Here is a 23,493-nt window from a genome sequence, read left to right on the forward strand (position 1 = left end):
AGGGGTCCCCTAGCGGACAGGCTACATCAAGCTCCTTGGTCGTCCAGATCAATACAATACAACAAAGACACAGGACGTAGGGTATTACGTCGATTAGATGGCCCGAACCTGTCTAAATCGCTGTCTCTACGCCTTGTGTCACCATCTGGTTCCTGATTACGTGCACCCCCACCGACAAATCTACCATTGCGGGATACCCCTCGGTGAACTACCAAGCATATTCTGTCGATAGTTGGCGCGCCAGGTAGGGGCTCGTGCGCGCTGATATATGGCGAACCAGATGGGATCTCAAGATCGACGCCGCTCGTGGCAACCTGACTTCCTGCGGCGGTGTGCTTCAATAGCCTAACAGGCTTGATATCCCTCGGCTCAAGCGCTCCATCTACAACGGCGACGGGCGACATCACGGTTCTCCAGATCCAATCACAGGACAACAAACTACACGACGGCGTGACTCTCATCCTCCTTCGATCGATCTCACTTGGCTTCGACAAACATGCCGACCTGCATCCACATGGGAATACAGAATCCTACTCTGACCCGATCAGACATGCATAGGAGTCCTGCTCTAGTTCGATACGTGCACAATGATTGGTGATTACCATCGGGCCCGGCTGCCTAAAAAATAATCCCAGTCAAGCATACGTCTAGTCTACTCTACAGCACCATGAAGATCCGGCCAGAGCATCGTTCCGTCATGCAAGATATTTAACCAAGGCAAAATTCGTACATCCGTGCATGCACAACATACTGTACGCCCGAATTGAGCCCAAGCGCCCAGACGACAAGATCTCATCGACCAGCAAGCAAATCAACAAGGATCGCAATGCATGTATGCGGGACGAAGACCTCGGACTGTGCCTCGCCTTGTCGAACACGGGCTTCGCCTCCCTACGTGGGGTAACTCTGTCAGGCCCCGACTACGCTTGCTCGACTACAACTCCGACTCTGCGCACCCATCCGACTGCATCAAGCCGCCAAGCGAACCATCCGAGCAGCCAAGCGAGCCGCTATGCGAGCTGCCCAGGTCGCCGACCAGATAACACCATACACCACCGATCAGACGCTCCGTCCAAAGCTAAGTCATGCTTTAATATTTTTCTAAATATTCTCCAATCTCCGTATATCGTCATAATGTTTCTCCAAACTATTTTCTCCATATTTGCTCTCCAAATGATTTTTTGAACCCTCGAACAGTCACGTTGATGCTCGGACGCCTCCAGAGACAGCCCTGTCTCCGACTCCTCCCTACACGTGCTACGGGCTCCGCGCTCTGCATTATGGGTGGTCGGCAGCGGCTCCTTGGTCACGTCTGTTCCTCCTACACGTGCACGGGCTCCGTGCTCAATGTTATGGACTATGGGCTAGCTAGGGCTGGAGACTCAGCTACACACTAACTGTTCGGGCGGTTTATATTAAACATAAATATATTTTCACACCAACTGATCGCTGAACTGCATACGTCGTTTCATCACCATTGCTGATTTTTCTCCGGAGTTTATTTATTTTTACATCATGTACTACCCGTTCTACATGTTTGTATTGCAGGATCATCGTCTAGGTGATCGGACCACCTGGTGCTCGGACTTCTCCACGATCAACTGGTCGGACTGCTTGGTTCATGGACTCCATCGCTGACCAGTTGATCAGACTATTCGCCGCTCGTGCTTCATCGCCAGCTACGCCAGTTACTCCTCAGCCCTCGAATTCTTCGTGCTCGAGGACTAAGTGGGCACACTTCACCGCACGAACATCGTCAGCTACATCGGTGCTCAGACCTCGCCGCCTACGCCGGGCACTCCTCGGTGCTCGGACCTTGCCGGCTACGCCAAGGACTCCTCGGTGCTCGGACATCGCCGCCTACGTCGGGGACTCCTCGGTGCTCGGACCTCACCGCCTATGACGGGGACTCCTTGCTCCTCGGTGCTCGGTCATCGCCAGTGACGCCGGGGACTCCTCGCTACTCGGTGCTCGGACATCGCCGCCTACGCCGGGGACTCCTCGCTCCTTGGTGCTCGGACATCGCCACCTACGCCAGGGACTCCTCGCTCCTCGGTGCTCGGACATCGCCGCCTACGTCGAGGACTCCTCGCTCCTCAATGTTCGGTCATCGCCAGCGACACCGGGGACTCCTTGCTCCTCGGTGCTCGATCATCGCCAGTGACGCCGGGGACTCCTCGCTCCTCGGTGCTCGAACATCGCCGCCTACGCCGTCATCTCCAGCGACGTCGGGGACTCCTCGCTCCTCGGTGCTCGGTCATCGCCAGCGACACCGGGGACTCCTCGCTCCTCGGTGCTCGGTCATCGCCGCCTACGCCAGGAACTCCTCGCTCCTCGGTGCTTGGTCATCGCCGCCTACGCCAGGGACTCCTCGCTCCTCAGTGCTCGATCATCACTGCCTACGTCGGGGACTCCTCGCTCCTTGCTCCTCAGTGCTCGGTCATCGCTGCCTACGCCGAGGACTCCTCTTTCCTCGGCGCTCGGTCATCGCCGCCTACGCCAGGGACTCCCCGCTCTTCACTCCTCAGCGCTCAGTCATTGCCACCTACGCCGGGGACTCCTCGCACCTCACTCCTCGGCTCTCGGTCATCGCCGCCTACGCCGGGGACTCCTCGCTCCTCGCTCCTCACTCCTCGGTGCTCGGTCATCGCCAGCGACGCCAGGGACTCCTCGCTCCTCGGTGCTCGGTCATCGCCGCCTACGTCAGGAACTCCTCGCTCCTCAGCGCTCGGTCATCGCCGCCTACGCCAGGGACTCCTTGCTCCTCGGTGCTCGGTCATCGCCAGCGACGCCGGGGACTCCTCGCTCCTCGGTGCTTGGACATCGCCGCCTACGCCGTCATCGCCAGCGATGTCGGGGACTCCTCGCTCCTCGGTGCTCTGTCATCACCAGCGACGCCGGGGACTCATCGCTCCTGGGTGCTTGGTCATCACCGCCTACATCGGGAACTCCCCGCTCCTCGGTGCTCGGTCATTGCCACCTACGCCAGGGACTCCTCGCTCCTTAGTGCTCGATCATCACTGCCTACGCTGTGGACTCCTCGTTCCTTGCTCCTCGGTGCTCGGTCATCACCGCCTATGCCGAGGACTCCTCGCTCCTCGGTGCTCGGTCATCGCCGCCTACGCCAGGGACTCCTCGCTCCTCGGCGCTTGATCATCGCCGCCTACGCTGGGGACTCCTCGCTCCTCAGTGCTCGGTCATCGCTGCCTACGTCGGTGACTCCTCGCTCCTTGCTCCTCGGTGCTCGGTCATCGCCGCCTACACCGAGGACTCCTCGCTCCTCGGCGCTCGGTCATCGCCGCCTACGCCAGGGACTCCTCGCTCCTCAGTGCTCGGTCATCGCCAGCGATGCTGGGGACTCATCGCTCCTCGGTGCTCCATCATCGCCGCCTACGTCGGGAACTCCTTGCTCCTCGGCGCTTGGTCATCGCCGCCTACGCCAGGGACTCCTCGCTCCTCAGTGCTCGGTCATCGCTGCCTACGCTAGGGACTCCTCACTCCTTGCTCCTCGGTGCTCGGTCATTGCCGCCTATGCTGGGGACTCATCGCTCCTCGGCGCTCAGTCATCGCCGCCTACGCTAGGGACTCCTCGCTCCTTGCTCCTCGGCGCTCGGTTATCGCCGCCTACACCAGGGACTCCTCGCTCCTCGCTCCTCGGTGCTCGGTCATCGCTAGCGACGCCGGGGACTCCTCGCTCCTTGGTGCTCGGTCATCGCCGCCTACGCCGGGAACTCCTCGCTCCTCGGTGCTCGGTCATCGCCGCCTACGCCAGGGACTCCTTGCTCCTCAGTGCTCGGTCATCGCCAGCAACACCGGGGACTCCTCGCTCCTCGGTGCTCGAACATCGCCGCCTATGTCGTCATCACTAGCGACGTTGGGGACTCCTTGGTGCTCGGTCATCGCCAGCGACGCCGGGGACTCCTCGCTCCTCGGTGCTCGGTCATCGCCGCTTATGTCGGGAACTCCTCGCTCCTCGGTGCTCGGTCATCGCTGCCTACGCCAGGGACTCCTCGCTCCTTAGTGCTCGGTCATCGCTGCCTACGCCGGGGACTCCTCGCTCCTTGCTCCTCGGTGCTCGGTCATCGCCGCCTACGCCGGGGACTCCTCGCTCCTTGGCGCTCGGTCATCGCCGCCTACGCTAGGGACTCCTCGGCGCTCGGTCATCGCCGCCTACGCCAGGGACTCCTCGCTCCTCGCTCCTCAGTGCTCGGTCATCACTGCCTACGCCGGTGACTCCTCGCTCCTTGCTCCTCGGTGCTCGGTCATCGCCGCCTACGCCGGGGACTCCTCGCTCCTTGACGCTCGGTCATCGCCGCCTACGCCAGGGACTCCTCGCTCCTCGATGCTCGGTCATCACCGCCTATGTCGGGGACTCCTTGCTCCTCGCTCCTCGGTGCTCGGTCATCGCTCGTGACGCTGAGGACTTCTCACTCCTCGGTGCTCGTCATCACCGCCTACACCGAGAACTCCTCGCTCCTCGGTGCTCGATCATCGCCGCCTACGCCAGGGACTCCTCACTCCTCAGTGCTCGATCATCGCTGCCTATGCCGGGGACTCCTCGCTCCTTGCTCCTCGGTGTTCGGTCATCGCCGCCTATGCCGGGGACTCCTCGCTCCTCGACGCTCGGTCATCGCTGCCTACGCCAAGGACTCCTCGCTCCTCGCTCCTTGGTGCTCGGTCATCGCTGCCTACGTCGGGGACTCCTCGCTCCTTGCTCCTCGGTTCTCGGTCATCGCCGCCTACGCTGGGGACTCCTCGCTCCTCGGTGCTTGGTCATCGCCGCCTACGCCGGGGACTCCTCGCTCCTCAGTTCTCGGTCATCGCCAGCTACACCAGAAACTCCCTGAGTGGTCGAACATCGCCGGCTACACCAGGGACTCCTCGGTGCTCGGATCTTGCTATGTCTCATCGGTGTGCTATCAAGCTGCTCCATGCTGTTTGGATCGGGGTGCTGATCTTGGGCAGCACGTCTAGGGTCTTGATATGCACATGTCAGACGACGTCGGCAAGCTTTCAGACTTCTTTGACCCTGCTACAAGATTCATTCTTCATCTTCCAGTAGGCTCGGGGACTAAGTGGGCACACTTCACGTTGCGGTGAATGTGCTTGTTCTCATCTCGAGGCTACGCGCAGGGACTGGCTGCCTGCTCGGCTGGTCTTCTACTTTATGACCCTGACACCACGTGACTGCGTCTCCTACTGTCAGGCTCAGGGACTAGCTGTGGGGGTATGGCCCCCAAGACATGGGCCGCACCATCGGAGGTGGCCCCGCCCACAAGATCAAGGCGTGCACGGCGCTGCTCGGCGTGCACCGCAAGATATTGTATAGTACCAAATAGGATACTTTACTTGTAACCCTACCCTTCCAGACTATATAAGGAGAGGCAGGGATCCCCTAGCGGATAGGCTACATCAAGCTCCTTGGTTGTCTAGATCAATACAATACAATAAAGACACAGGACGTAGGGTATTACGTCGATCAGACGGCCCGAACCTGTCTAAATCGCTGTCTCTGCGCCTTGTGTCACCATCTGGTTCCTGATTACACGCACCCCCACCGACAAATCTACCATCGTGGGATACCCCTCGGTGGACTGCCGAGCATATTCTGTCGACACGTACGCTTGCGTCAGCTTCACCGGTGCGTGTGGAGTGGCGTAGTGAATATCGGACTCACCGACGCGTCTGGTCAGCCTGGACCTGACGCGTCCGATCGAGAAAAACACGCTCTGGACCGTTACTAGAACTGACCTAACGCTGGGGTGCTCTGGGTCCGGTCATGCGCAACGGCGCATCCGATCATGACTTAAGTGGTCGCGCGCTCGAGACTTGACTGTTGGAGATGAACGACTGAGGTTTGAAGGGGCGCCACATGGACGGCTGTGGGCGACCAGACGCTGGCCGACCGGACGCAGGGGCGCGTCCGGTCAGTGCGTCCGATCAGTCCTACGCAGAGCCAATGGCTCTATTCTTTGAGGGCGCCTATTTAAAGGGTTTGGCCAGCTTGGGGCTCACTCTCTTGGCACTTTGACATCCTAACATCCTTGTGAGTCTAAGCAAACACCTTCCACTCATCTTCATCATTGATTTATCATGATAATGAGATTGGGAGTGATTCCAAGTGTATTTGCTTGAGTGATTGTATCTAGTGACACTTGGGGATCGTTGTGGCTGCGGATTTCTTGTTTCTCTTGGTGGTTGCCGCCACGTAGATGGCTTGGAGCAGCGGAGGAGCTTCGGAATGTGTTGGTGATTGTTCGTGGCCGGCTCCGGTGATTATGAGGGATCTTGCACCTTCCCCGGCGAAGAGCCGCAAGGTAGCTCTAAGAAATTACTCGTGTCATTGAGTTACCTCACTTGTGGGTAGGTTCTTGCGGTGTCCATTTGTTGGACGAGATTTGTGCAACACCTCTTAGCCGTCGAACCACCAAGTGTTGGTCGACACAACGGGGGCTAGCGTGACGGCAAGCACGTGAACCTCGGGAGAAAAATCTTGTGTCTCTTGTGTGATTGGAATTCTCCCAGTGATTGGATTGACTTCATATTGTGATTGGTTCATTCCTCGACACGGCGGTATAATCACCCTACTCACTCCATTACTTTCTTGCAAACTAGTTATAGCAAGCTCTTTAGTGTAGCTAGTTTTGAGAGCTTGCTTTGTAGCTTAGTTTCATCTAGTGGAGCTCTTTAGTGTAGCCTTGTTGAGAGGTCTTAGTGAGTAGTGACTTAGTCTCTTGTATGCCTAGAGATCATAGCAACTAGAATTGTTGGGTGTGTGCCTTGCAATCCTTATAGAGCTAGAGCAAGTTTGCATTTCGCCATTTAGTTTACTAACAAATCACTCTAGTGGTTTTGTAGAGTTTTAAATAGGCTATTCATCTCCCTCTAGCTATATTAGGACCTTTCACCATGTTCGTTCATGCTGATGCTCTCTCTACCACGAGAACAGTTTGCCATTTCGATGAGATTATCCGTAAGTCTTCTTCACATGTTTGCTGAGTGCTAACTCCGGTAGGGCTGGACCTGAATTGCGGCAACTTCATGGCGCAGCACACGGTGGCGGCCGTGCAGGCCGGCAAGCTGTCGGAGGCCGACGTCGACCGGGCCATCACCAACAACTTCGTCACGCTCATGCGGCTGGGCTTCATTGACGGCGACCCACGGGAGCTGCCGTTCGGCAACCTTGCCCCAGTTTGTTTGCACGTCCTCCAACCAGGAGCTGGCTTGCTAGGCCACGCGCCAGGCCTCACGGGGACGGGAACGCTGCTAGGAAAGCTCGGCTCTAGCCATGGCCCATGGCGTAGGCGAGCTCTCGGTCCCGAAGAGGGCGGCCACGGCCATGGCAAGGGTGGCTCCGGGCCTCTAGCCATGGCGTGGGCAAGGGCACGGGGACGCCACCGGGGACGATGGCGCAGGCCGCCGCGGGCAATGGCGTAGGCCATTGCTCCGCTCGCGTGCACCTCGCCGTGGGCGAGCGCTCGTCCGCCACGAGCAGGCTCGTTGTAACGGAGAGACGGTGGCTTAACATATATACGCGTTTCTGTATCTGACAGTGGGTCCACGTATGCGAGATGTGTAGAAAATGACATGAACCAGGGAGAGATGAAATTATAATGGCAGTTTTGTAAATAGGTGAATTGTACTTAAAAAAATTGCAATGGCGTAGATAAAAAAAACCCTAAACATTTAGGATCTGGTATGCTGTATCTTTCGATAAGTGAATGACAAGAAAATAAAGAAATGGAAGTGCAATTAGCACGAGTCACATCCACTGATCTGAAATGTTTCTATGAGCGAACGCACGAGCACTGCAGCCAGCATAGTTCACACCTGGAGCGCCGAGAATACGAAGCGGTGCGGACGTAATAGACACGGAGACAAATCAAATGAAAGCGACACGCCATTCATCTCTGCGATAATATTTGCTTCCTCGCTCGGCCAGTCGGCCGCCGAGGTGCTGAGCAAAGATGGCGCTGAGGAAAGATGGCAACGGCCCGATACCTGGTACCCGATAGGTATTTAATTCATTAGAAAATAGAGATGAATCATATCTTTACCTGTGGGTATCTAAATAGACAAGAATTTATCTCCGACAGATATAGCGGGTACGGAAATGTTCCCTGTTTACCCGTCCCCGTTACCCATTGGGGAACCTAACTATTTGAGCTATCATGCGAGTATTAGACCAAAGAAGCTCAACATAGCTATTTTGGTCCAAATCAGAACAATCATATACATAGTTTGTGTGTTATAGGAACCCTAGTTTAATTTTTCCTCACCATCTCCGCCAGCAGCACAAGCACGCCTGCCTCACGAGCACTCGTGCCCCTCACTTCCTCAGTTCGGTCTCTCTGCAACCTTTGCTCGTCCTCCTCGCAACATCGCTCTTTCTCCTCAGCATCTCCGAGACTCCGACACTTATACCCGGGTGAAGAAGAAACGTCTCCGATTGCAAAGCTGCGACCTCAAGTGTCCTTGTTTATCGGGTATACAGTACTCGTCGGGTATCTGTTACCCGACCGATGCCCGATGGGTACGGGGATAGACAAGAATCTATATCCGAGACAGTTAACGGGGACAGACACATGATGAATTCTTCGTAGCGGGAAAAAAACGTTCCGGCGATCCCAACGTTCACATCCCGTTGTCATCCGTAGCGCTGAGTCAGTGAAAGGGCCAAAGGGGCAGGCAAACGAGCTCCAAAAAGGTCGCGCGGGCCGATGGGGCCGCGCGAAATCTTCCGCCCACTCCGGCCGCAAGCCCAGTGCGTGCGTTCTGCGGACTGCCACTACTGCGTGCCCTTGCGACCACGCTTCCCCCTCCAGTTTTACGTGGTCGTCCGGCGCGGAACGACGGGGTCAGAGCTAGCGCCTGCACTGAAACGGAAGCCACACACGCTCACACCCCAACCCAACAACCCAAAAGCACAGCGTAGAAGGGCACGTTTTTAGTCAACTCCCCACCGCGGAAGACCAAACCCGCACGAAAGGCACGCGAAACACCGCCCGCGCCCGGTCGCCCGCCCACCCCACCACGCGCTCCGAGCTCCTCGCGCGGCCCAGCTATATAACACACCGCATGCGAATCCTCTTCAATTCCGTCCTCGTGCCCCACCAACTGAACCACATCTCCGCTCGGCAATTCGGCATCCGATCCGCCGCCAGCCGCCTTGTTGCTGGAGGCCTGCGGAAGAGGAGACAACGAGCGAGAGAGGTCTCCGCCGGAGATGTCTCGGTACGTGGAGATGCTGGACATGGGCGTGCGCATCGCGGCGAGGTTCCACTCGCACTGCCCGCAGACGGCGCGATTGTACTACAAGCCGCCGCAGACCCAGTCGGCGGGGACGTCGTCCTCCTCCTCCTCGGCGGGCGCGGCCGACGACGCCGCCAAGGCCAGGACCTTCGGTCTCGACGCCGCGGCGGTCCTGCGGCCCTTCGCGTCCGCGGCGGCAGGGGAGTTCCGGCCGGGGTTCCAGCGCCACGAGTTCGACACCGCGCAGGTCGTCGTATACGAGGTTGTCTGAGCTAGGAGAGATTTCCTGCGACAAGTTTTGGGAGAAGTAGCTGTACATGATCCATGTGACCATTCATGTCTACTCCATTCTTTGATTTGTAGTTTTGTATACAGAGACAGTGTCGATCGGGAACTTGTAATTGATCAAGCCCCTATAAAAAATCATTCGAGGGATATCGATGAGCTTGCTATACTTTTGATCGATGTTCAATTTTACAGCACGAGATTGCACAGTGGAGAGTTAAGGGTGACCTGACGCAGCTATGCTCATGCTGGTGCTTTACCGTAAACCAATCGTGGACGGATTGGAGGAATCGACTTTGGAGTTGGAAGGGGCGGAGGATTAATTGGAGCTTAGGTTTTTGGAGAACTTGGATGGAAGCATAGGAAACTTTCAACTTCAACGAAAGCTTGTGGACCGTGTCACCTACTACTAGCGACGCAACGAGAAAACTCGACGCTTGACAATCGGCGCGTTTTTGGGCGGACTGACTGCAAGGTTGACGGTTCAGAAGGGTCATGAACACCGCAATTTGTTTGACAGGGATGGGATGGAGATTAGCAGTAACATTATTCAAACATTCTGAATTGCGTTAGGTGATGCAGAGGGAAGGAAGCAGGTGAAAGTCCGACATGGTCTTATTCCAGACCCAGTCAAGTAGCACTGCACTGAAGATTCTTCGAGGGCTTCTCCCGTGGAAAAGAAAAAGCGACTCATCTGACGTGGGAGCTAGATGAATCAACCCAAGGGCTAGAGGAATCGACTCATGGCGAGGAGAGAGAAAAGTCGACTAAGGATTCAGAGTCGACTCTTCCCGAATAAAGAATGATTTCAGCGAGCAAATCGAGCGGTGTTGGAGCGAGTCCGGCGGCAACGGCGGCAGTGGAGCAACCCAAGCGGTGGTGCAGCGAGCAAGTCGGGCTGCGGCGGTACGAGTCGAGGGGCGACGGCGACGCGGCGGTACGCGTCAGCCCCCGAGGAATCTCGCCTTGCGTGGTGGCGCGGCAGTACCCCAAATCTCGGACGCGGCCCCTGGCGACGGCGAGGGAGGGACGCACTCCATGTACGCGAACTCCGACAGCCTGTAACGTGGGTGAGAGGTGCGGGCGCTTCTCCGCGGCTACTCCTCGAGCAGACACACGGGACCGATGTTGAAGAAACGGGTACGCCTCGCCTTACATCTGATTTTTTATTTTGTTGTGGGCCCACGGTACTTGTTGGGCTAGGAGTCGACTCCTCTATTTTGTCTACGTGGCTGCCTGCCTCCCGGATGAGTCGGTTCACCACCGCGGGTGCCCTAGGTGACGACGAGTCCACAGACATCGCATGCTCTCACTCAACTACTACCTGTATTTGTGCATGGCCTCCATGATGTCATTTCTATCGTCCGCGCAACACAGGTGTCGGTGTTTTTATCACCGACGAGTAAATTTATATTTGCGCGTCTGATTTGGATGATGTACTCGGAGGACACAAATGTTTATACTAGTTCGGACGGAACGTCCCTACGTCCAGTTCGCTGCTGCTCGTGTTACCGGCACTTGGTTTGCAGTAGGGGTTACAAACAGGCGAGAGAGGGAGAGGATCCCAAGTCTCTGGTGGAAGGAGTGAACGGGTGTTGAGAGCTCGCTTGCTACTCAGCCGTGTGCTCGTGTCGTGCTCTTGTGTCTCGATCTCCGTGTCGAGATCTCGATCCCCTTTCATGGGGCGCCCTGCTTCCCCTTTTATAGACGAAGGAAAAACACGGTTTACAGATGAGGAAAAGGAGAAGAACGAGAGGGAGACGAAAGCTTCTAGGAATGCCGGGTCCTTCTTCTCCTTCACGCGGGTCCCGCCGATCCTGTAGATGTCAACAGGGAAGGCTCCATGTCGTGGCTCTGTTCGTCACTAGCGCCATGCGCAGGCGTCATCTGCCGGTCATGGCGTTCTACTCCGTCTCGGCGGACGTCGTGGTGAACTGACGTGCCTGTAAGCGTCCGCACGAGGATTAGGCAGAACAGTACCGGCACGTCCAACACTGTTCTTGATGTGAATCCCTAGGTATGGTCCGTCATGGCCACGGGTTACATCGAGACGTGCCAGCCTATTCCCTGGCGTCAGAGTTTTAACCCAGGCCCATACGCTTGGACCTGGAGTGGTTGGCGGCGGTATGGGTCCCCGTCGGACGAGACCGAAACCCGCGTCCTTAAGGTCGGGTGAGACGGAGCCCGCGATCTTAGGCGAGACGGAAACCGCGTCCTTGGCGTCGAGCGAGACGGGCCTGCACCCAAGGGGTCGGGCGAGACAGGGCCCGCAAAGGCCACGGCCTCGAGGTCGGGTAATACGGAGCCCGCGACCTCGAGGTCGGACGAGACGGTGTCCGCGGCCTTAGGATCGGGCGAGACCTTTTAATATGTCTCGAGCCATCCGGGGAAGTCAGCGTGGACGCTAACTTCCTTGCTTTGGGTATCTCTAATATCAATACCCGACAGCGGGCTACGTTGCCCTCGGCCAAAAGCAATTGTACTTGTAGATAAAAAAAAAGTAGAGCTGTCAAAACTCGCATAAGAGGCAGGTGGTTTGGGAGTGTTCGGCTGGCTGTTTCAGCCAGTTTATTTGCTGGCTTATAAGCCATGGTATAGTATTTTCTCTCTTAAAAAATTAGCCATACAGATGAGTACTCGCGGCTTTACCACCCGCCGAGCGCTCCCATCTCCCTCTCTACTGCAAGTATTCAACTTTATTTGTTGGGGATCAGGGGAGGCAGGCAGGCAGCTCCCTTCTCGGCTGCAACGCGCGCTACAAATGATGCTTCATCCTTTTTGTCAGGTCGAGCCATGGACTCCTCTGCAAGAAGCTCTGGCGCACTACGGGACTACTACTCATGATGATTTGGACCAGAGGAGTAGACGTGGAAGTTGAGGCAGTAGTACACGGTGGTGCCTTGGGGAAGCCTAAAAGAGAGATCAACCATTGGTATTCGTAGAAATTCTATTCTCAACTTTATACTATACTCTCCATCACGGTGATTTTTCTGAAAGAAAAAAATAGATTTGAATGCTTTTAAATTTCAACTCGAATGTATTCTCGAAGATTCTTGTTTCAAATTTCTTACTTTCACATAGAAATTTCATTTTTGAAAAAAAACACATTAAGATAAATGGCAAAGACAAAAGGAATTCGGAAATTGTGATCGAACACCTTACCATCGAATAACATGCCAATTAGATGGTGTACTCCAACTGTTTCAAATGGTACATTGTTTTAATTTTATCCTCAATCAAATTTCACTTATTTTGACTAAATTTATAGAAAACACACTAATATATTATCACTAATTTATTTTTGTTAAATTCACCTTGAAATATACCTTAACAGTGCATTTATTTAGTATCTTAGGTATTAATCTATTTTTATGTAAATTTAGTAAAAGCTAGATAAATTTTGCTTAGGACAAAACTAAATAGCCTATATTTCGGAATTCGGAATGGAAGCACTTACTTTATCAAGTTGAACTAGAGAAGATCCATGTATATCCATTGGAGTTCCATTCCCATCCCTGCCTCTGATCCTCCTTGCTTGCTTGTTACCATGGCAAAATTATAGTTGAAAACAAACTCAGCGTTAGTGAGTTACACATACTCACTACATTCTCTCATCCTCATCAATCTTTTTTTCGAAAAGCCACAGGCAAGAAAAAAATCGGGCGTGTATTAAACTATTAGAAATCAATCAATTTGAGCAATAGTAACACGCATTTACAAGTCGTGGGACAAGAAAGTTGTTGAGCGATGTGAAATGTGTTTGAATTTGCATTTCCACTACACCGACACAATCATGCATGTTTAATCGTCGAATACCACTTGACATGGGTCCAGATCGTGCAATTGTATCCACTATAACACATAGCCTTTTTTTATTACTGAAATAAATTTGGAAAAGCTGTAAGTACTCGTTGCGAGTCGAGTAACCAATGAACAATCTCGGTTCGGCCATTTAAGTTTTTCAAATATTGATATTGAATTTCCAGCAGAATTTACGGGACGACCAAGCTTGACACAATTTTCTTTTTTCGTGGACTGTTCTTTCACAAATCTGGTTGTTTCTAATACGCCTTCATACTCAGTAGACGCAATCAACTTAATCCGCCTTTCTGTCTTCAAGTGACGAACTGATGATGAAACTCATGAAACGTTCTCCCCCTTCACTTCAAGCGATCTGCTCCGCTCCGGCCGGTCGCCGCGACGGCGTCAGCTCGCTCCCCCACTAAAACCCTAATGGCGTCCCGCCTCCTCCACCTCCGCCGCCTCCTGACTCCCCCCTCCCCCCTCCCCGCTGCCTCCTTCTCCACCGCTGTCACCCCGACCCCGCGCGTCTCCGCGCTCGTCGACGAGATCTGCGGGCTCACCCTCCTCGAGGCCTCTTCCCTCGCCGACGCCCTGCTCGGCCGCCTCGGCGTGGACCAGCTGCCCCCACTAGCTATCCTCACGGGCGGCGCCGCGCCGCTCGTCGGCGGCGGAGCAGGTCCCGGGGCGGCCGGCGAGGAGGCGAAGGCCAAGGAGGAGAAGATGGCGTTCGACGTGAAGCTGGAGGGGTTCGACGCCGCGACGAAGCTCAAGATCATCAAGGAGCTCAGGGCGTTCACGAGTTTGGGTCTGAAGGAGGCCAAGGAGCTCGTGGAGAAGGCGCCCGCCGTGCTGAAGGCCGGAGTTCCCAAGGAGGAGGCGGAGAGTATCGCCGAGAAGATGCGGGCGGTCGGCGCCAAGATTGTTCTCGAGTGAGACGACGAGAGCTGTGTATGTTTCTTGATTTTTGTTTCTTGTACGAAAAAGAGAGAATTTTGGAACAAGGAGTCAATAATTAGTAAATTTGACTGGAGATCTTTTCACTGCCAGTGCAAACACCAATTGGGCTTCGGGGAATACGAACTTAGACTTAGTGATCAAGTTTCAAGCTCTGTATCAATGCTTTTTATGAGATGTATGACATATAGTGAATTCGTTGCATCAGAGTTCCTCTTTTGCTGATTCTATTTTTAAGGATAGGATTGCAATTAGATGGCTTTCACTTGCCGATCTGTGGTTGCTGCAATCATTGATATCTTTAGGTAAGGTTTTGCAAGTAAGGTTACTTTGAACTGTTAAGTTGTTTGCGCTGGGACAAAAACTGGTACTTCGGTGAGTTATCCAGCCTATTCGCTTGTTGGTTTCAGCCAGGGCTTATCAGCCAGCCAACAGTATTTTCCTCACAAGAAATCAGCACCAGCCGAGCTAATCAGTCCAGCAACCAACCAGCGAACAGGCCAATCATTTCTGACAATATTTTTTTGTTGAACAACGCAGGAGAGATGCACGTCATTTCAATAAGTATATTCCTGGCAATATTTGTTTGAACTATGAACTTATAGAAGTTTTCATCTAGAGGGGAGTAGTCTGCTGAAATATTGTGGTCTAGAGTACTTTTATGTGCACAAAAATGTTTATAAAGTTTTGAAATGTTTCAGCTGAGGTAGTCGAAGTCAAGTGTTAAGATGAATGTAATGTTGCTATCTTGTAGTTGAAGTCTGGCCATTCATAAGATTCCAAGAATGGTATTGAGAATCAATCTAGTTCTGTGCATGCTCAGGGCCATGCTTAACAGTTAATTAACAAATATTATGTTTCTGAGAACCCTGTTCATTATGCATGAGTGAGTTCATTTCCACAATAATTTCTGGCTGGCTACTGTAGTCGCATTTTGAATCAAATTGGTGGTACTGTGTTTCTTAAGATAGGTGTTACTTTTTCTTTTGCAGAATTTGGTTTGAAATTTGAACTACTAGAGACTCTACTAGTTGGAATGATCATGGCCTGGTGAAACTACTTTTATAGCACCACAGTTTGAGAAATACGTAACTTTGATCTGTTGAGCCGAGGTTGTCAATTGGGCATATGAATGTAGAGACGTAGAGTTGCTATATCGTGGTTATAGTTGAGATCTTGCTAATGTCCCATGTTTGGAGTCAATGTTCTGGGTATCAAAACCGGGTATGCTTAACATTTGATTACGCTTGTGGAACTTCAGTTTCAACAGTAATTTCTGGCTAGCTTAAAATAGTTGACTTGTGAATCTAATTAGTTGTTTCTGCAGAATTACCAATGTTACCACCAATAATTGCTAAGGTCTTCAAATTCTTCTGTATACAGTTGTGATAAGGAGTTTCTGAAATAATTAGCTAGATTCAGCATATAGACGGGTGGGGATGCCAAGGAGAAAGGAAAAGCCCCATTGGAGTGCATGGCCTGTCTGGCTGCTAGCACAGGAGAAAGTGGTAGTAGATAGATTGCATAGCATGGGTATCCTAAGGGGAATTTTCTTTAAGAAAGTCATTTCTTCCCATCAAGATTTCAGAAATGCAAGCACTGCAACGTTGTGGAAGAAAATTAATCATGCTTAACCTCTAGACCAAATGAAGCGAGACATTTCTCATATAGTTCTGCTAACTAAATCTCAAGTGTTGTCTGAATACGCTGTTCTTATCCTACATAAATTTGTGCAATTGTGCTCTTAATCTCATTGTTGTACCATGGTACCTTGTAGGTTGTAGGATTAGACAAACCAAAGTAATCTCCTTTGCATATTACACTTGCTACATTTCTGCTTTGAAGGCAAATTTAAATCTTCTGACATGAGAGTAGTTAGTATTGTAAATCTCAGTGTACTAATTGAAAAATGTGAGTTGAGTTTGGAGAAGACAGGTGAAAAACATTACTTCGTTCTGTTGCTAAATAATTTAGTATTGTTGAATAAAAAGAGTTATGCTCTCAGTTGGCATCATGTTGTAACATTCTGATGATTCATGTGAGTAATCATGTTGTGACACCCTGTTCGCTTGATCGTATCAGCCATGATACAGTGTTTTTCTGTCACAACAAAACAGCATCAGCCGGCTTATAAGCCTCAGAAACGATCAAGGGAACGGGGTTAGCTTTCTTGTACATTGTGCATGTACTAGTTGTGACTTGTCATTGTTTAGCCAGCAATGTGTTGTGTTGTGAAATTATGAGATTTGATAGCACACGGCCCTGCTCGGCGGCCCTTTTTAGGAGCGGGGCAACTGTGGCTTTTTGCTACTACAGTTTCTGTTGAGGGGTGCTACTGTAGCAGCAGCTTCAGCAACCACTTCCGATTCATTTTCAACTGTATTGAACTGGATGTTGAACTTTCTAGCAGAATTAGCTCTGTTTTTTTTTGGTATTTTTTGGTTTCACTCTCTGTGTTCCTATTTTTTATGGCACTGCCTGTGTTCATATAAATTTATCCATCAATGGTTGAATGTAACTTCTAAGTCACCTGATGATGGAATCATATGGAGCCACTGAATCATTGTTTATGACACAATTCGTTTACTTTTGCAAGATGACTTGGGTTCAACAGAAATTCTCCCAATCATGTAAGTACGTAAAGGGAGAGACCTTTTATTCAACATCAAGACATATCTTATTGTTTGGCCATACAAAAGAGGCCGCCGATCAGGTTCTTGGGCATTTCTCCACTGTCCCGTCCTTCAAGTAGATGGTGCAGCCGTCCTCGTTGGCCAGGCAGCAGTTGCACGCCGGGTTGAGCTTCGCGTTGCCTGTGGACGGGCACGTCATGTAGTCCGCTTCCAGGCAGATCTCGATGCACACCTTCCCGTCCTTGTCCTTTGCTTCCAATCCTGGAGTGGAGCCCATCACTATGAGCCCTGCATAATTAAGAAATGAGCATCATTCAAGACGGAGCAAGAGAACGATGGCAGAGAAGAATCAAAGCAAGAAGAGAGGGTGTAGAGGCAGCTTACCACACAGCAGGAGAGCCACCGGAAGAAGTCTGGAAGAGCAAGATTTGATGGTGGCCATGTTCACAGCTTCTGATGGTGCCCATGGTCTCTGCAGTAGTGAAGTTTATATATAGTGTATAGGAAGCTTGGTGCTTGTTTATGTCCCAAAAACTTTTCCAAAAAGTGCTACCGTAGTCATCACATCAAATCTTGCGATACGTGCATGGAGCATTAAATGTAGACGAAAAAAAAAACTAATGGCACAGTTTGGTTGGAAATTGCGAGACGAACGTTTTGAGCCTAATTAGTCCATGATTAAATAATAATTGCCAAATAAAAACGAAAGTGCTACAGTAGCCAAATTCCCAAAATTCGCGAACTAAACACAGCCTTCGTCAATATATCCTGCAGCAGCACCAAAAAAAAAGAGAAGATTGAAGATATGCAACTTGTGTGAAGGCGAGCTGCAATAAGTCAGCAAAATCTGGCTTTGCGTCTGACTAGCGTGTATTTCTGATTTCTCCTTTTGACTTTGTAGGTAAGCACTGACCCAGAATTTAAGAGTGTGATCTGGATCCAAGCTAAGATGGTCTAGTCAAAGAATCGTCACTCTTCTTTCTTGTAGATCCTGAAGAAAAATAAAATCGTCACTCTTTTCTTTCTTGTAGAACCTGAAATGATGTTTACTATTTATTGAGATGTGAGATCCATATACGTAACGAGCAGAAGGAATAATACCATAGTCCAAATAGCTCAGATCCATACATTATTACCGACTCATGTTTTCGTTCTCACTTTACGCAAAAGAATTAACCGGGGATGGTGATAATGATTCTATGACCTTTATATGTTGGTCTAACCCACATTCAACAACCAAGGTGATATTAAACCCTACAATCTCATCGCAATACATAATACGGATCACTCTGGGCCAAATCCAAACTAGACTCAGGGCATGCTTGGTTCCTGGGTGTGGCTAGCTGTGAGACCCTGCTAATGGGCCTTGGGACAGTCTGATGATGGCGGGCTGGGCCAAATAGGCGCGTACTGTAGCAATAGAGGTGATGCGAGTTACTGTGGCTTCGCGGGACACTGTAGCTACGGAATTAGTACCACATCGGAAGTAGAGGGAGAGCCGAACCAGCTTAAAAGTCTCGGCCTGGGAAAGCTAATAGAACTTCGGTTCGAACCTTTTGCGCGAAGCGAGGACGAAAGCGCAAGTGAGTTAATTAGCAGGCGTGATCCATTCCTCGGGAGAGTGGATCTTAGTCGTATTCCCAGGGCCGGGGCGTTACAAATGGTATCAGAGCCAATTCTCGCGGTTTCACGGACATATGGCTCGGGAGCTCGGACAGGTTGAGCATAGCACCTGGGCCGGGGAGCTGGGAATATGGACGTGAGCCCAGAGAATCTCGCGGTTTTCGTCCTGTTTGGGTAGGTTGGTTTGGGCCTCGACGAGGACGTCGAGTCCTTAAGGGTGAGTGTATGTGAGACCCTGCTAATGGGCCTTGGGCCAGTCTGATGATGGCGGGCTGGGCCAAATAGGCGCGTACTGTAGCAATAGAGGTGATGCGAGTTACTGTGGCTTCGCGGAACACTGTAGCTACGGAATTAGTACCACATCGGAAGTAGAGGGAGAGCTGAACCAGCTTAAAAGTCTCGGCCTGGGAAAGCTAATAGAACTTCGGTTCGAACCTTTTGCGCGAAGCGAGGACGAAAGCGCAAGGAAGTTAATTAGCAGGCGTGGTCCAATCCTCGGTAGAGTGGATCTTAGCCGTTTTTCCCGGGCTGGGGCGTTATAAATGGTATCAGAGCCAACTCTCGTGGTTTCACGAACGTATGGCTCGGGAGCTCGGACAGGTAGCGCATGGCTAGCATGGCACTTGGGTCGGGGAGCTGGGAATATGGACGTGGGCCCCGAGAGTCTCGCGGTTTCACAGATATATGGCTCAGGAGCTCGGACAAGTAGCACTTGGGCCGAGGAGCTGGGAATATAAAACGTGGGCCAAGAGAGAGGCGATTCTGGACATTTGTCCCACGTTTAGGTAGGTAGGTAGGTTCGGTCCTCGACGAGGATGTCGAGTTCTTAAGGGTGGGTGTATGTGAGACCCCCTAATTGGACCGGTCGTGGGCTGGGCCGAATGGATGACACTGTAGCACCGGAAGTAGTACCACCTCGGAAGTTGAATCTGAGCCGAACCAACTTAAAAACCCGAGCCCTGGAAAGCTAATGAACTTCGGTTCGAACCTTTTGCGCGAAGCGAGGACGAAAGCGCAAGGAAGTTAATTAGCAGGCGTGGTCCATTCCTCGGTAGAGTGGATCTTAGCCGTTTTTCCCGGGCTAAGGCGTTACAAATGGTATCAGAGCCAACTCTCGCGGTTTCACGAACGTATGGCTCGGGAGCTCGGACAGGTAGCGCATGGCTAGCATGGCACTTGGGTCGGGGAGCTGGGAATATGGACGTGGGCCCCGAGAGTCTTGCGGTTTCACAGATATATGGCTCGGGAGCTCGGACAAGTAGCACTTGGGCCGAGGAGCTGGGAATATAAAACGTGGGCCAAGAGAGAGGCGATTCTGGACATTTGTCCCACGTTTAGGTAGGTAGGTAGGTTCGGTCCTCGACGAGGACGTCGAGTTCTTAAGGGTGGGTGTATGTGAGACCCCCTAACTGGGCCGGTCGTGGGCTGGGCCGAATGGATGACACTGTAGCGCAGGGTGATGTGAGGCAGCATAGCCTGGGTTGATGGTTACTGTAGCGTCGCGGAACACTGTAGCACCGGAAGTAGTACCACCTCGGAAGATGAATCTGAGCCGAACCAACTTAAAAACCTGGGTCCTGGGATGCTAATAGAACTTCGGTTCGAACCTTTTGCGCGAAGCGAGGACGAAAGCGCAAGTGAGTTAATTAGCAGGCGTGATCCATTCCTTGGGAGAGTGGATCTTAGCCGTATTCCCAGGGCCGGGGCGTTACAAATGGTAATCAGAGCCAATTCTCGCGGTTTCACGGACATATGGCTCGGGAGCTCGGACAGGTTGAGCATAGCACCTGGGTCGGGGAGCTGGGAATATGGACGTGAGCCCAGAGAATCTCACGGTTTTCGTCCCGTTTGGGTAGGTTGGTTCGGCCCTCGACGAGGACGTCGAGTCCTTAAGGGTGAGTGTATGTGAGACCCTGCTAATGGGCCTTGGGCCAGTCTGATGATGGCGGGCTGGGCCAAATAGGCGCGTACTGTAGCAATAGAGGTGATGCGAGTTACTGTGGCTTCGCGGAACACTGTAGCTACGGAATTAGTACCACATCGGAAGTAGAGGGAGAGCCGAACCAGCTTAAAAGTCTCGGCCTGGGAAAGCTAATAGAACTTCGGTTCGAACCTTTTGCGCGAAGCGAGGATGAAAGCGCAAGTGAGTTAATTAGCAGGCGTGATCCATTCCTCGGGAGAGTGGATCTTAGCCGTATTTCCAGGGCTGGGGCGTTACACTAGCCTTGCCTGGCCTCACCTCTCTAGCTCAAGCAACAAGAAGCTTGTCCACCTAGGAGAGCCAATTTGGCTCTCTTGCAAGGATAAGGGCAAATCTTTTCAACAACCAAGGTGATATTAAACCCCTACAATCTCACATTAATACATAATACATATCACTATAGACTAAATCCAACTTGATTGAAGGCATGTTTGGTTCCTAGGTGTGGCTAGCTTGCCTTGCCTCATCTTCTTGGTGCAAGCAACGAGAAGCTTGCCCATCTAGGAGACACAATTTGGCTCTCCCACAATGGCAAAGCAAATCCTACCCACACAGGTCCCTAAGTACTCTGGTTAGCCATCCAAACAAATAAGTTGGCTTTATATCCTCGCCCAACGAGTCAACATAGTTGCTAGGTGAAGAAGTATAACCAAACAGCCCCTGAATGTCACATATATGACCCCTCCTCCTTTTCTCAATTGGGCCAACGTCCTCGTTAGTCCAACACACTTACAATTGGGCAATGACCGGAACGATGACCAAAAATATTTCTTCTTTGTATATGCGATCGTGCATCCAGTACCAGCACATGTGTGTGTCCGCGAAGGTCAGCCTAGATACCATTTACACACCCCTAGAGTTCAAACAGCTTAGATACACTATGCACGTTGAGTGAACCGCACATTACCACCAACTTATACTTTCGTCCCTTACTTCACGTAAAAATGTCAACACAGGGATGGTGGCAAGGACTCTAGCTAAAAACTTTATATGTTGCTTCCACTTTCAACAACCAGGTACAACTAAGCCCCTACAATCTCACATTATTACATAACATGGGTCAATATGGACCAAATCCAAACTGGTCCGGATGTCACTGGATGAATGTAGATAAAACATTAATAGAATGGCTCTGGTACACATATTTCAAAAAATTACACGGATCTTAAAACACGCCATTAATTAATTAGCAACTTTATTCATTAATTGGTACGCCTGAGTACAAGGAGAATAGGTTGATCTTGAGCAATATACCAAGTAATCTCTGTCCTTTGTTTTCTAGCTGTTACCGCACACAAATTCATTTCTAATTATGATAAATCGTCGTGTTTTGTTGTAGGTCAATCTTTGGGTTCTGTAAGCTGCTGGCCTGGTGTGATGAAATGACTCGCCAAATATCAGAACTCAGCTATTGGCTACTGCAAGGTGACATACGAGGTTAAAGGCTTGGAGCACTGAATGTGTACTCCACAAGTAGACTGTTGTAAAACAACGAATAGAAGGTGGAAGATGGTTCCGCGTACAAATTCTTGACAACAACTCAGATAAAATGGATTGCATTACTATCTGGAACATATGCAAATGCCAACTTGGAATGCATGCATTAGCATTACTTTTTTTTTCTTTTTTCTTTTGCATTGGAGCTGCTTATGTTAGTTTCTCTGCCATACGTGCTATCGTGAAGTAATTTTCTGGCGAAGCCTATCTCTCTATTTGAGGATATACAATGCTCGAGAACTTGTCAATCAATTGCTATGAGATTTTTTTTCACGACCGTACCACAAGGTACGTAATTGCTATGAGATTGGCTTTGATAACTTCTACTGTACGTAGATGGGTGCATGCCCAACTACTTCTGCACATGTTCTGGCATCCTAACGAGGAAACATGTTTGGATATAAGGGCTAATCGTAAGTTAGCTAAAATTAGACAAAATTAGCACTAGCCCCTAGTACATTTAAAAAGAGAGCTAATAGGTGTTAGCCATACCTTTAATTGGTTGTTAACCAACAAGCTTGCCAACTATATCTATATCTCTTATAAAGTTAATTCACACTAGAAGTTCTATGTCAAACATGCAAGTCATCCCCATCATTTTCACTAATTATCCACATCCCTACTTAGCCATGTCATTTCACTAACTTTCAATCTCCTAATGCAAGCTATCCACGTCATCTCCACTTAATTTTATTTTAATTTCTTATAACCCTGACAGCAGCACAAGGTATCGTCTAGTTTAGGCTAATTTTTAAGCGCTAGTAACTAGCCCTAGTGATCTAAACATATCCTAAGGGGTTAAGTCCAATTTACACCCTCCAACTTACACCAAAGTTCGGATTTCAACCTCGAACTTCAAAACCGGACAACTTTAGCTCTCCAACTTTTGAAAAAGTTCAACTTTCAACCTGGGCGGTTTTGTGGGTGAACAGTAACTTTTGATATTTTCGGGAGACACCGAAATTTTATATTATTTTTTCGAGCATCTTAACGTCCTCAAATGAAAAAACTCAAAACTATAAAGTTGTAGATCTCATCGAGGTCTACAATTTACATATAAAAATTATCTTCATCCGACATCGTATTGAAGGGTTTTCTATTTTTTGAAATTTGAGTCTCATCACGCGATAAAATATGGTGCTAAAATTTTATATTATTTTTTTGAGCATCTTACTGTCCTCAAATGAAAAAACTCAAAACTATAAAGTTGTAGATCTCATCGAGGTATACAATTTACATATAAAAATTATATTCATCCGACATTGTATTGAACGGTTTTCTATTTTTTAAAATTTGAGTCTCATCGCGTGATGTCGGATGAAGACTCAAATTTCAAAAAATATAAAACCGTTCAATACGATGTTGGATGAAGAAAATTTTTATATGTAAATTGTAGACCTCGATGATATCTACAATTTGTAGTTGAGTTTTTTCATTCGAGGAGAGTAAGATGCTCAAAAAAAT

General features: G+C 50.6%; 3 protein-coding genes across 6 annotated transcripts; 2 read left to right on the plus strand and 1 right to left on the minus strand.

The window, feature by feature from the left end:
* Positions 1-9,087: 9,087 nt before the first annotated feature.
* LOC136475843 (uncharacterized) lies at positions 9,088-9,687 on the plus strand. The gene has a single exon (XM_066473489.1). It carries the CDS (start codon positions 9,227-9,229, stop codon positions 9,521-9,523), a length of 297 nt encoding a protein of 98 aa, XP_066329586.1. The 5' UTR covers positions 9,088-9,226; the 3' UTR covers positions 9,524-9,687.
* Positions 9,688-9,825: 138 nt separating this feature from the next.
* Positions 9,826-14,524, plus strand: LOC136475821 (uncharacterized). 4 transcript variants are annotated; one of them, XM_066473453.1, is made up of 3 exons: positions 9,826-10,677; positions 12,323-12,469; positions 13,620-14,524. In XM_066473453.1, the coding sequence occupies exon 3, from the start codon at positions 13,771-13,773 to the stop codon at positions 14,272-14,274; it is 504 nt and encodes a 167-aa protein (XP_066329550.1). In that variant the 5' UTR covers positions 9,826-10,677; positions 12,323-12,469; positions 13,620-13,770; the 3' UTR covers positions 14,275-14,524. The 4 variants fall into 4 exon arrangements, with proteins under 4 accessions (XP_066329550.1, XP_066329567.1, XP_066329575.1 ...); XM_066473470.1 differs by having other exon boundaries at positions 13,623-14,524; XM_066473478.1 differs by lacking the exon at positions 12,323-12,469.
* Positions 14,525-16,874: 2,350 nt separating this feature from the next.
* Positions 16,875-17,384, minus strand: LOC136475854 (proteinase inhibitor type-2 CEVI57-like). The gene is made up of 2 exons (XM_066473493.1): positions 17,313-17,384; positions 16,875-17,216 (listed from the first exon to the last, which is right to left on the minus strand). The coding sequence occupies exons 1-2, from the start codon at positions 17,368-17,370 to the stop codon at positions 17,005-17,007; spliced, it is 270 nt and encodes an 89-aa protein (XP_066329590.1). The 5' UTR covers positions 17,371-17,384; the 3' UTR covers positions 16,875-17,004.
* Between the last annotated feature and the right edge of the window lie 6,109 nt (positions 17,385-23,493).

The sequence above is a fragment of the Miscanthus floridulus genome, chromosome 1, assembly GCF_019320115.1.
Source record: "Miscanthus floridulus cultivar M001 chromosome 1, ASM1932011v1, whole genome shotgun sequence".
Taxonomy (NCBI): domain Eukaryota; kingdom Viridiplantae; phylum Streptophyta; class Magnoliopsida; order Poales; family Poaceae; genus Miscanthus; species Miscanthus floridulus.

What these genes read in the sequence shown, in the direction of transcription:
- LOC136475821 (XM_066473453.1), top strand. Translation starts at nt 13,771, where the DNA reads ATGGCGTCCCGCCTCCTCCACCTCCGCCGCCTCCTGACTCCCCCCTCC.
- LOC136475843 (XM_066473489.1), top strand. Translation starts at nt 9,227, where the DNA reads ATGTCTCGGTACGTGGAGATGCTGGACATGGGCGTGCGCATCGCGGCG.
- LOC136475854 (XM_066473493.1), bottom strand. Translation starts at nt 17,370, where the DNA reads ATGGCCACCATCAAATCTTGCTCTTCCAGACTTCTTCCGGTGGCTCTC. An exon ending in GGTGGCTCTCCTGCTGTGTG is followed by an intron (nt 17,217 to 17,312) that starts GTAAGCTGCCTC and finishes TTAATTATGCAG; the next exon opens with GGCTCATAGTGATGGGCTCC.